General features: G+C 47.0%; 1 protein-coding gene across 1 annotated transcript in view; it reads left to right on the top strand.

The window, feature by feature from the left end:
* Nucleotides 1-2183: 2183 nt before the first annotated feature.
* The window catches only part of PGM5 (phosphoglucomutase 5), a 64130-nt gene continuing 53697 nt past the window's right edge, over nucleotides 2184-12616 (top strand). Inside the window, exon 1 of the mRNA XM_066616499.1 lies at nucleotides 2184-2633. Within this exon, the coding sequence (XP_066472596.1) occupies nucleotides 2373-2633 (261 nt within the window). The 5' untranslated portion in view covers nucleotides 2184-2372. The remainder of the gene's footprint in view (nucleotides 2634-12616) is intronic.

The raw sequence follows: 12616 nt of genomic DNA, 5'->3' as shown, positions 1-12616 counted from the left end.
TAACCCATGCCCTAATGACATCTAGATTAGATTACTGCAATGCGCTCTACGTGGGGCTGCCTTTGAAGACGGTCCGGAAATTACAACTTGCACAGAACGCGGCTGCTCGTGTGGTTGTCAGGGCACATCGGTTTGATTCTGTTGAGCCGTTGCTCCGGCGGCTACACTGGTTGCCGGTTCTGTTCCGGGCCCAATTCAAGGTGCTAGTTTTGACTTTTAAAGCCCTTTACGGCTCAGGTCCGGGGTATTTGAGGGACCGCCTCCTTCCTTACAATCTGGCCAGTGCTCTTAGATCTTCTGGGGGGGGGGACCTTTTGACTGTGCCGCCACTAAGAGATGTGAGAGGGGTGGCGGCCAGGAAGAGGGCCTTCTCGGTGGTGGCCCCCAAACTGTGGAATACCCTCCCCTTAGAACTGAGAACTGCTCCCTCGTTGCTAACGTTTCGGCGTGGACTGAAGACCTTTTTATTTCAAAAAGCTTTTAATTGTTGACAGGCTGGCTGGCGTTCTTGCTTTTTATATGAAAATCCACGGGGTTTGTTTTGTTTTTAGCTTTTTAATCATTGTAAACTGTTTTTAACTGTTTTTCATGTTGTATTTTTAAATTGTTGTTAGCCGCCTTGTGTGCCCGTTGGGCAAAAAGGCAGGGTACAAATTAATAAAATAATAAATAAATAATAATAAATTCGAGGCCTCTATGCATTTGATTTCAATTACTCCTCTATGCCTGGAGCGACAGAGGCCCACTGGAGCAGGTCAACCTGGTGTAGAGGGTGGAAAAGTAAGGAGATGGGGCAGGGGTGGGCAGATTGGACCCAGGAGTGGGGCTGGTTCAGCAGCGACACATGCCAAATCCCCTGGTGCTGCTGCAGCATTTCCACACAAGAACTGAGGTAATATTGAGGTACTACATCAGAATCCAAATGCAAGGGAGGACACCAGGGTGCAAGTCTCTTGTGGTCTTGTGTGCTCCCTGAGGCATCTGGTGGGCCACTGTGAGATACAGGAAGTTGGACTAGATGGGCTTTTGGCCTGATCCAGCGGGGCTCTTCTTATGTTCTTAGTATTGGGCTGTAGAACATATAAAAGTATATTCGCTTACATCAGTGGTTCCCACCCTAGGGTACAAGTACCCCCAGGGGTACTTGTCAGGTCCTTTAGGGGCACTTGAAAAAGAACTGAATAATGGCAGAAAAGGCAGGTCTGAATTAGAATGCCTTGCAAGGCTGGCATCAGAACAGTGGTTCTCACACTTTTAGCACTGGGACCCACTTTTTAGAATAAGAATCTGTCAGGACCCACCAGAAGTGACATCAACAAGCAGGAAATTTTTTAAGAATCCTAGGCTGCAATCCTAGCCAGGAGTAATTCCCATTGACCACCATATACACATGTTGTTGGCAACCTTCAGTCTCGAAAGACTATGGTATCGCGCTCTGGATGGTGGTTCTGGCACAGCGTCTAGTGTGGCTGAAAAGGCCGATTCGGACAACAGCCTGTCAAAAGAACAGATCTGTCACATTTCCCCAAATGCAATCACATACCAGTCTAATATATTAAAAATAAAATATTGACAGGAATGGGGACCCACCTGAAATTGGCTCGCGACCCACCTAGTAGATCCCGACCCACAGTTTGAGAAACGCTGCATTAGAACACCTTGCAGGGCTAATATGAGGGGTACAATTTCTGGAAATGGGCTGCCAAGGGATACGCAAGAGAAAAGGGGGCTGGGGGCAGAAGATACCAGGGATGTGCGGTGGGTGGGGGGGGGGGGCAGGTGAGGGCCCAATCCTGTCCGGTTTTCCAGTGCTGGTGCAGTTGGGCCAGTGGGGTGTGCGCTGCATCCTGTGGTGGAGGGGCAGCCACTAGGGCCTTCTGTAGGTGTGGGAAGATGTGTTCCCTACCGCAGGGCCGGAAAGCTGGCGAGGTTGGGGCCCTGAGGCCCTCCACACTCCTGTGCGCTAAGCAGGGCTCGAGCCAGGAGCCCTCTGGCAGCTTTCCCCCAGGGCCACCCCCCGCCCAGCCCATTGTGCCAAACGGAGAGCTGACAGCAAGTGATCCCCCGCAACAAGTGTGGAGGGCGCCCCCGCCGCCTCTGGTTACATCGCTGGCAGCGGACAGCCCTTCTCGGCGGCTGGGCTATTATTGGCCGCCCGCTGCCTGCTCGCCCCGCGCGTGTCCTTGCTGGAAAAGGGCAGTGGGCGGGGGGCTGCGAGGCTGCTGCTGCCGCCGCCCCCTCCGCTGAACTGCCAGCGGCGCCGTCGAGCCCGGGCTGGGCGGAGAGGGAGGCGCCGGCGCGGGGCTCGCCTCTCGCCCCTTCCCCATGTGAGGCGCCCGGAGCGAGCGAGCAGAGCAAGGAGAGTGCCGGCCATGGAGGGCAGCCCGATCCCGGTGCTCACCGTGCAGACGGTCCCCTACGAGGACCAGCGGCCGACGGGCGGCGGGGGGCTGCGCAGACCCACGGCCGTCTTCGAGAGCCAGCGCAACTACCTGCCCAACTTCGTGCAGAGCGTCCTCTCGTCCATCGACCTGCGCGACCGCCAGGGCTGCACCATGGTGGTGGGCAGCGACGGCAGGTACTTCAGCAGGGCCGCCATCGACGTGGTGGTCCAGATGGCCGCCGCCAACGGGGTAAGAGCCCGAGCCTAGGCGCGTCTACTCACAAGTAAGTCCCATTCCGGGCGACGGGGCTACTCCCAGGTAAGTGTGGGCAGGAGTGCAATCGAAGGGCAGTCCTGCGCTCCCGCTCGCTGAGAGCCCAGCCTAGGCATGCCTACTCAGAAGTAAGTCCCATTGTCGTTAACGGGACTGACTCCCAGGTAAGTGTGGACAGGATTGCAATCGAAGGGCAGTCCTGCGCTTCAGCTCTCTGAGCCCAATCCTATGCATATCTGTTCAGAAGTAAGTCCCATTATAGTTAATGGGACTTACTCCCAGGTATGTGTGGATAGGATTGCAGCCTCACCTTGGAAGGGGGCAGGAGATACCAGCTCTTTTATGTGGCTGTGGATGTCGATCGATGTGAGGGCTTTTGACCCACTGCAATAGCCATGACTACAGAACCAGGGGAAGGAGGTTGTTTTCGAATAAGTCATGCAGAGGTGATGTGACCTGGAGTGTGGATGTGGCTCTTGTGGACCCTCCCAAGCTGACCCTGGATGTCCCACACTTCCCACTCATACAGCAGTATTTATTAGGATATTTATATGCCACCTTTCCCCTCTGAAAGAGGCGGCCAGTCCTGTATTCCACACTCTGCACCAGAGTTCCCTGTTGTTCCTGTTCACTGAACCCTATTCCTCACATCTGTCCATGATCCACCATAGTTCTTGCTTTCATGGATCAAGTCTTTTGATACCTTGCCTACTAACTCTTCAACACACCACTAAATGTTTGTCTGATAACTTCTGTTGTATTTGTTTTATGTTCATGTAGAAAGCAGTTCCTGATAGTAGGATAGAGAGTGAACAATCTTGCCTTCATTGGTTATTGCCAGTTAGCATGTGGGAGAGTATTTTTTGGAAGATCTAAGTCCAGAATGTAGGTTTTTCCTATTCCTACAGCTAGAAACCTCTGTTAACCCAACATCTAGATATATTAAATCGGTATGCATTTCATTGTGTCAGTGATCCATCTTGCCAGCTCTGTGTCCTCAAGGAAAATTGTTAAATCCAGAATTTATGCAAGAATGCTGGTACTCTACTACCAGAATAGGAACAGTGAATTTTTTTTTTGTTCCAATCGGAGGAACAAATTCAAAAAACTAACCACCAAAGTGAGGTGATAGGTGCTACACCTTTTACAGAAGGAGGCTGTTATGTTGGGACTGTCTCTGCATTCACTTATCCCAAGAATTTGTTCCCTGATCTCTGCTTTTGTTTTCCTGCTCTCCACCCTCTCTGTGGCCACTAAATCCCTGTACTATTTATGTCTCTATCTTATGCACACATCTAGTATGATTGTTCCCTTACCCTTCGCAAGCTGATCCCTCTTGTGTGCCATCTGCTGCGCCCTTGTAACAATTTAATGCCCACTTGCTACTGTCCCACCCATTTAGCAGCTATATTTGAGTTCATTGAGTTCGCACAGCTACCCTCGAGTCTTTAGGTTTACATCAGTTGTGTTTACTATGTTTCACCCTCTCATTCACTGCATCTTTCACACCTACCTACCTATTTATTTACCCACTTTATTTTACTATCCAGTAGAACTACAGTAAGACTATGAAAAGAGAACTGTTTTGGTAGGCAAACATAGTGTTGGACCCAAAGTTTGTTCTGCTGAGACAGTGTCTTAATGTTTTTTGTCTGGTTAGTTGCTTATCATCCTCTAGCTGTAGAAAGAATGGACTGCACAGCTAGTGACCATGAACAACTGCATTTGATGATGCTTTTTTGGTAATGGGAAGCTGAAGAGAATAACAACTAAAAATCTAGATCCTCCAATTTTTATTATAGTGTGGTGGATGTTCTTTGTTTGCACAAGCTAGTTTAAGAGTTTTACCCCAGCTAGCCAGTCAGTCATAAACAAGATTGATGGTTGGTGCGTTCTTCTGAGAGAAGGTAAGATACTTGCAGGCAAGGCTGGTTTTAGGCACTTTGGAACTGACAACAAAATATTAAAATCTTTCCCTGTGTTCCGGTGATTGACTGTTGCCCATCCTGTCTTCCAAGAAATGATGATGCTCTCCTAGAGCTTTTCTTGTGCTTTTGGTGACCTCAGTTGCTCACTCCAACTAATTTCTTGCTCCAATTTCAAAAAAATCCCTCCTCTTCTTGTCTGTGCTTCTGTAATAAAGTACTCCACTTGGACCAGCTATGGGGGAGCTGTGTTCCATTGACAAGATTTCAAGTTGGACCAACCTTGTCAAGTAAGCATATACTGAAGTTAGTATGGGAAGTGGTCTGTCATTGCAGAGGCCAGTCAGGGGTGGATGTCAAGGGTCAGGATAAGCAGGGGCAGAAAGGCCTTTGCACATCACTGGCAGAATACCCAGGACTGGGCCAGTGTTACCCAGGAAGATTTTTATAGGACTCCCAGTTTATCAGAAGGCTGGGCTGGAAATCAGTAGGATTTGGGGAGGTTTTGGTGGAATGGGAAAAGGAGAAAATTTGTACTACTTCTTGAGTATTGTTGTATGGAAAGTACCCAAGAGCTCTGCACTAGACGGGACTATGATGGACTGTCACTGTTTGCCCACATAGCATACTTGTCCCTGTGCCTAACAGATGTCTTCCCTACTTGGTTTTGTTGCTTGACTCTTACAACATCAGGCTCTTGGTCTTTGCTTTGGTGTGCAGTTTCTAAGCTCCAGATGCAAATGTACCAGCACAGAATCTCCCACATGTCTGCTACTCCAGCAAATCTGCCGCTCCCCTACAAGGATCTACCTAGGTTTAACTAATAATAAAACTATTCAGCCTACAGGTCTGCTTTATATGACAGAGGGACTGGAAAGCTTGGACTTATAGCGTCATGACTTATAAAGGAGAATTTTCCTCCATAAAATTAATGTAAACGTAAATTGGAACTGTATATACTTCCATGCCCATGTTGAACTTAGAGGAAAATTTACTCCCATAAGAAACAATGGAACAAGATAGAGATAGGGACTGCAGAGAATGGCATGCAGTCCTGAGCTAGCACACCCCATGCAGGGACAGGCCATCCATGATATTAATTGAGAACTTCATGTCAGATAGTGAATTGGAGGAGGCAGTGAGTTGGTGGGGATACCCCATATTCATCAGCTGCCTATCCCAGCCTGCCGTCTCAATGGAGACCAAAGTGGCTCCATCCTAATCTCATGCTGTAGTGTAGTGTAGTGCCATCACTGCTGCCCCTGATGCCTGTGGAGGAAATGCTGAGAGCCCAGCATTTCTTCTGTGGTCATTAAGGAAGTGATGGCAGTGCTTGGTGCCTGGGGGGGGGAGAAGGAAGTGAAGCAGGCAGGGGTCAGGTTATTTCCCCTGTTATTTCAATTAATGACGGCAACAACACCAGTGCTGGAACTACTGTAATATGTAACAATGTGTTTTTGAGAGCTTGGAAGGTGCGAGGAGGAGAGAGGAGAGTATGCAGGTTAGCAAGGGCAAACTATAAATATCAGGAATGTTCCTTTAAGATTTTAGCTGGGTAAAAAGATGCAGGTGGGGCTACAGCAGTAAAGGACCCTAGGAGTTCCTCAAAAAGTTGAAGATTTGAATGTGGAAAACTTCTAACAGAGAGACTTGGAGCCCAATCCTAACCTGGGCCAGCACCAGCACTGAGCCCTAGCACCAGTGCAGGGTGCTGTTAATGTGCCGTAAAGCACATTTATGGCACCTGATGAGAGCACCGGCACTGGGCCCATACCAGTAAAGAGCGCTGGTGCTAGGCCTGAGCCAGTAGGCACTAGGCCCAGCACCGGCAGAACAGAGACGTGCTTCTGCTGGGGGTTTAGTGCAACCGCTGGGTGGCGGTGCAGCCTCTGGGGGGGCAGGGGGACAGGAGAACAAGGGCAGGAAAGGGTGGGATCGGGGTAGGAACTGGGGCAGAAGGGGGGCAGGATTGGTAGAGTTCTGCTCCACTGTATCCTGACACAGAATCCACTGTATCCTGACACAGAAAGGCCTGACACAATCTCTGAAGTCAGAACTGGCAAAATAGCCGGTGCAAACTTGAGAAGCTCCATTGCCAAGCATGGGGCTTTCCCTGTGGGAAGGGGACATAAGTGCCCTTTCCCACAAGGAGACCTCTGCCTGTTTCCTGGCACTTGCTGAATACAGCCGTAGCCGCTTTGGCGCTGCTGCTCCAGTTGGTGCCGGAAAGCTCAGGATTGATCTGCCCAAGTCCAATCCTATCCGCTGATGCAGCTGTGCCAATGACATGTGCACAGCATTCTGTGGTAGGGGGACAGTCACGGAGGCCTCTGCAAGGTAAGGGAATGTTTGTTTCCTTACTTCAGGCCTGCATTGGTGCCGAAATGTTGGATAGGATTGGGTCTTTAAATGGGAACCCTTTGTACTGGATATCAGCTTTTCACAGAATTGCACTGCCAGCTTGATCTCGTTAACAGTGCAGTGACTAAACTTGGCAAAGACTTTCTTGTCCAATGCTATTATAATTTTAGAATCAATTCAGTCATTTTTTCAGAACTCACCTGTACATATTTACTTTCTGCTTCAGTGACCTATGCCATTCAGTTCCAATGAGGAAAAAGATGAAATCCGTAGTAAAGAATACAAAAGCAAAGTGTCCAAGATATAATCTACTTGTCCTCATGTGTTGTTACTGTTAATTGATGGCAACATGTGAAGGATTACCTGGCAGAATTAAAAAAATAAAAATAAAACGTTAAGTGACTCCATGTTAATCTAGAGAATTGTCTGAAATGCACAGCTGCCTGGAGTAGGAATACTTGAAATGAGTTCTGGCAAAATGTTTGTTGGGGGAGAGCTGTTCTTAGGCAAGGTTCAAACAGTTTGCTTAAAAGTTATGGTTTTTGTTCTAAGACAGATGTGAAATGGCAAGTGACTGTTGGAATGTAATAAAGTACTGAATCTTAAGCAACTGCACAATATATTAAATTTGATGTTAGAAAGCTGTTAACTGCAAACTGATAAACAGGAATTGGTTTTATTTTCTAATGGAGATTCAGATTTATTACAAGACAATTTTAAGAGCCAGCTAGGTTTCAAAACATATAGGTCGGTTTTGTGTTTGACACAGAACATGCTCACCTAGAAGAACGCATCTGAAAGTGTACAGCTTGTGGTCTATAACTTTTTAAACAATATGTTCCAGGATGCTGTGAGATGAGCTGCATTCATATGTCTTCTTCAATCTCTACAAGCCAATGGATATGTTGATTAAAGGACAGAATACAGCTTGCCTGAGAAATACCACTGCAGTGGGGGAATCCCATGAATAAATGCACTTTCAAATAACAAAAGTTTTTTAAAATAGGCTTTATTTATTTAGTCAGTGTTTAGATTGCAAGTTCCTTCACAAGAGTTTTCCCACATATTCTAGAAGAGCCCTGTTAGTTTAGATAACACGGGGCTACACCCTTTTCGTTGTCATAAAAATCAAGCCTTTTCTTGGTTACGTTTGGGGTGCTGAATCCAAAAGTGGCATCAGTTTTGCTCAAGTACCTTTAGTTTTGGGAGTACGGAATAGCTACCTTATATGCTGTTTTAAGTAGCTTCTGTGAATGTGACAAGAAGCTACCCAACTGGCTGTCATTTTGGCATAGCCACATTTATATACTGGTTTAAGCAGCTTCCTTGTGAATGTGACAACCCTTTCCCACTGATAGCTGCTAGTAACCTGCCTTTCAATAGCTCATTGTTTTTTGAGCCTGGAGATTTCATGAAGCCATCATGGTCTTTTAACTGTTTTCTCTTTAGCCCAGCTTCTGTATTTATCCTCTTTCCCAGTGTCCCTGCAGTTGTCCTGACGCACATATATAGTACTCTTTTTTGGTAACAGCTCCTCTTCACCCATTCTCCAGTTAGGCTCATAAACATTTCCCTTTTTACTGTTGCCCAGTAGCATATTGCAAGGGTCATAGACCAGTTGTCCATACAGCAATACACATTCACTTATGCTTTGTAAAGAACATGTGCTTCATGTTGGCAACCTTCAGTCTCGAAAGACTATGGTATCGCGCTCTGAAAGGTGGTTCTGGAACAGCGTCTAGTGTGGTTGAAAAGGCCGATTCGGGAGTGACAGTCCCTTCTACACCTGGAGCAAGTGCAGTCTGTCCCTGGTCTGTCTCCCTGGCTATGGGCCTTCCTTCTTTGCCTCTTTGCCTCAGTCTGTTGGCCAAGTGTCTCTTCAAACTGGGAAAGGCCATGCTGCACAGCCTGCCTCCAAGCGGGCTGCTCAGAGGCCAGTGTTTCCCACCTGTTGAGGTCCACTCCTAAGGCCTTCAGATCCCTCTTGCAGATGTCCTTGTATCGCAGCTGTGGTCTACCTGTAGGGCGCTTTCCTTGCGCGAGTTCACCATAGAGGAAATCCTTTGGGATCCGGCCATCATCCATTCTCACAACATGACCAAGCCAACGCAGGCGTCTCTGTTTCAGCAGTGCATACATGCTAGGGATTCCAGCTCGTTCCAGGACTATGTTGTTTGGAACTTTGTCCTGCCAGGTGATGCCGAGGATGCGTCGGAGGCAGCGCATGTGGAAAGCGCTCAGTTTCCTCTCCTGTTGTGAGCGAAGAGTCCATGACTCGCTGCAGTACAGAAGTGTACTCAGGATGCAAGCTCTGTAGACCTGGATCTTGGTATGTTCCGTCAGCTTCTTGTTGGACCAGACTCTCTTTGTGAGTCTGGAAAACGTGGTAGCTGCTTTACCGATGCGTTTGTTTAGTTCGGTAGCGAGAGAAAGAGTGTCAGAGATCGTTGAGCCAAGGTAAACAAAGTCATGGACAACCTCCAGTTCGTGTGCAGAGATTGTAATGCAGGGAAGTGAGTCCACATCCTGAACCATGACCTGTGTTTTCTTCAGGCTGATCATCAGTCCAAAATCTTGGCAGGCCTTGCTAAAACGATCCATGAGCTGCTGGAGATCTTTGGCAGAGTGGGTAGTGACAGCTGCATCGTCGGCAAAGAGGAAGTCACGCAGACATTTCAGCTGGACTTTGCTCTCAGTCTGGAGAGGTTGAAGAGCTTTCCGTCTGATCTGGTCTGGAGATAGATGCCTTCTGTTGCAGTTCCAAAGGCCTGCTTCAGCAGGACAGTGAAGAAAATCCCAAACAAGGTTGGCGCAAGAACACAGCCCTGCTTCACTCTGCTTCGGATGTCAAAGGGGTCTGATGTGGAGCTATCAAAGACAACAGTGCCCTTCATGTCCTTGTGGAAAGATCTGATGATGCTGAGGAGCCTGGGTGGACATCCAATCTTGGGGAGAATCTTGAAGAGGCCGTCTCTGCTGACCAGGTCGAAAGCCTTCGTGAAATCTATGAAGGCTATAAAGAGTGGCTGTCGTTGCTCCCTGCATTTCTCCTGCAGTTGTCTAAGGGAGAATACCATATCAGTGGTGGACCTGTTGGCTCGAAATCCACACTACAATTCTGGATAGACGCTCTCTGCAAGTACCTGGAGCCTCTTTAGTGCAACTCGGGCAAACAGCTTTCCTACAATGCTAAGGAGAGAGATGCTGCGGTAGTTGTTGCAGTCACCCCTGTCACCTTTGTTCTTATACAGCGGTGATGATGTTTGCATCCCTCATGAGGTACTCCACCTTCTCTCCAGCAGAGACAGAGGATTTCATGCAGCTCAGTGACGATGTTCCTAAATGCAGTTGCGCACGGATCCCAAATCCTAGTTGTTGCTGTAGATGTGAGCTTCACTACATGCTGCTTTGTTGTTCTCTTTAAGAGAAGATGCAAAGATTGTAAATATGGTTTCTGCCACAAAATGTTTGCCCAAGTAAACAATTGGAAAGAGTAACAGAAAGGTTGTGGCAATTTGTCAAGACGTTGTGTGTGCTTTCTCCACCCTTTAGCACAATTTGGCAGCAAAGATTGAGTGAAGACAGCAGTAGAATAATGTAGAGGCAAGTGGCATGGTTTCAAAATCAGCTTCACTGACAAAAAAAGCCATAAAAGGAAAAAAAAAAAGGTTCTGCAAAACAATTCACAGTATTTTATTTTTTAATCAGATGCAGATTCTTGGAGAGAATAAACTTGTAGTTGCTATAGCAGTTAAACGTCTTTACACACTAAAAGTCTCTGAACTTGCCTAATTTTCAGATCAAAGGAAGATGAATTTGTGTTACCTCTCCACTTAGTAGGAAAAAAAAGATTAACTTATCAAGCTGACAGGTCTCAGTAACTAGAATCAACTCTGTATCGTGTTTCAAAGCCTGTTTACACTGTCTCTTATCCTGTTGCAACACCTCGTTATCTTTGGAATTGTTTACATCGTCAAGAGGTAAGTTGATGTACATCCAGTTAACTTTGACCCTCTTTTCTTATGCTTCTCCTTTCTCTGCCTGATAAGCTATTACTGAAAGTTTTTTTGCTATTGCCTAGGGAAAAAGGAAGCTAGATATGTTTTTTACCTGAGTATTAAAGTCAGAAAGATCAGTCAGTATCCATTGGATTTGCGCTTTAGCAATGAGAAAATGAAGATAAAGAAAAGTGAACTAAAAAAGGACTTTCTCTGAATAGTAAACGCTGCAGAGCAGTGTTTTTCAAACTGTTGGTCAGGACCCACTAGGTGAGTCATAAGCCAATTTCCAGTGGGTCGCGTGCCATCTAGCTCAGCCACCGTGGAAAATACAGGGTACAGAGCTTGTGGGCAGGATGGCTCCCAGTAGGAGAGAAGCATGGTGTTTTACCTTGAATAGGTGGAAAGATGGAATGCTGGAAAGGGGGGGGGCTGTGTGGTTGGAGAAGGATCCAAATCTGCCTTCTTCTTTGACTTCTGAGCTGGAATGTTTCTCCAAGCTATGCAAAATAAAAGCACGAGCGTGCTGAGTAATGGGACAATTTGGCTGATCGCAGCTTAGGTTTGAAGCTTAAATTGATGTCACTTCTGGCCATATCACTTCCAGGTTAATAAGATGTTGAAAGAGGTGTGCCCTATGGTGCCCCACCCATGACATGCCTATGGAACAGTTGGCTCTGCTTCCTACACTACTGGGGTTCCCTTGGAGCCAGGGCTGTGCTCGGCTTGCAGCAGTGCAGCATTTTGGCCTCAGAATGTGTGGGGGTTGGGCTTGTGTCCAGCGGTGGCAGCTGCCAGCAACAGAGCACCAGTTGCACTGGTGGGTCTCTATTTGCACCAGCATTTCTCGCAAATAGGATTGGACTGACAGTCTCTTGATCCCCTTACCTTTTTTCCTCTTTGGCAGTTAGGATAATGCGGTTGTTATGCTGATCCATCTTAGCTGTAGCTAAGCCATTGTGAGCAAGCCATATGATTGATTTACTATACATGCTTTCTTTCCCCCCCCATCCCCACATGAATTCCACTCTCTTGCCTTAACTGCAGTTCACAGATGTTCACAGAGATATCTGCACCAGCCTCAACCACAACTAATTCATACTAGGGTTTCTGTTTTAACCAACATTAGAAACCAATACCAAGCCATGTACTCCTTATGTTCAACTGGATGCCAAAACCTATCACTTCTTTCCCTTTAACATTGCTAAAATCCGTCTCATTGCTGCCACTTAATCCTCGGTCTGTGCTCTAACTACTTCCTGCCTTAATTCTATCATACTCCTTCCTCGGTTCTTATTTCCCTTGATTGGCTTATGATTCCATTAAAAAAAGGTTTAAAACTAAATGCTTCATGCTCTTGCCCCTGCAGATGTCTTTTCCCCCCATTTTCCTGTAAGGCTGCTTGAACAACTTTGGTCCTCCCTTTTGCATTCTGGAATCTTAACAACCTCTCTTGTTCTCTCTGCAAATTGTTCTGTCCCTGAAGGCCTCAATGCATACCACTGTGATAGGAGGAATCCCTTGAGTAGTTGCATCTCCTCCAGATGGAAGGGAATGCTGGGGATCAAGTTTTAATTCTGATCCCTTGGCATTCAAACACTGGTTTGCCTTTGAAGTTTCATTGGGGTTTTACATGAAGGGAGGAATAATCTACTTTGCAGAACTTTAAAAAGTC

The sequence above is a fragment of the Tiliqua scincoides genome, chromosome 2 (assembly GCF_035046505.1).
Source record: "Tiliqua scincoides isolate rTilSci1 chromosome 2, rTilSci1.hap2, whole genome shotgun sequence".
Lineage (NCBI taxonomy): Eukaryota > Metazoa > Chordata > Lepidosauria > Squamata > Scincidae > Tiliqua > Tiliqua scincoides.
This window is presented reverse-complemented; position numbering and strand designations above follow the sequence as displayed.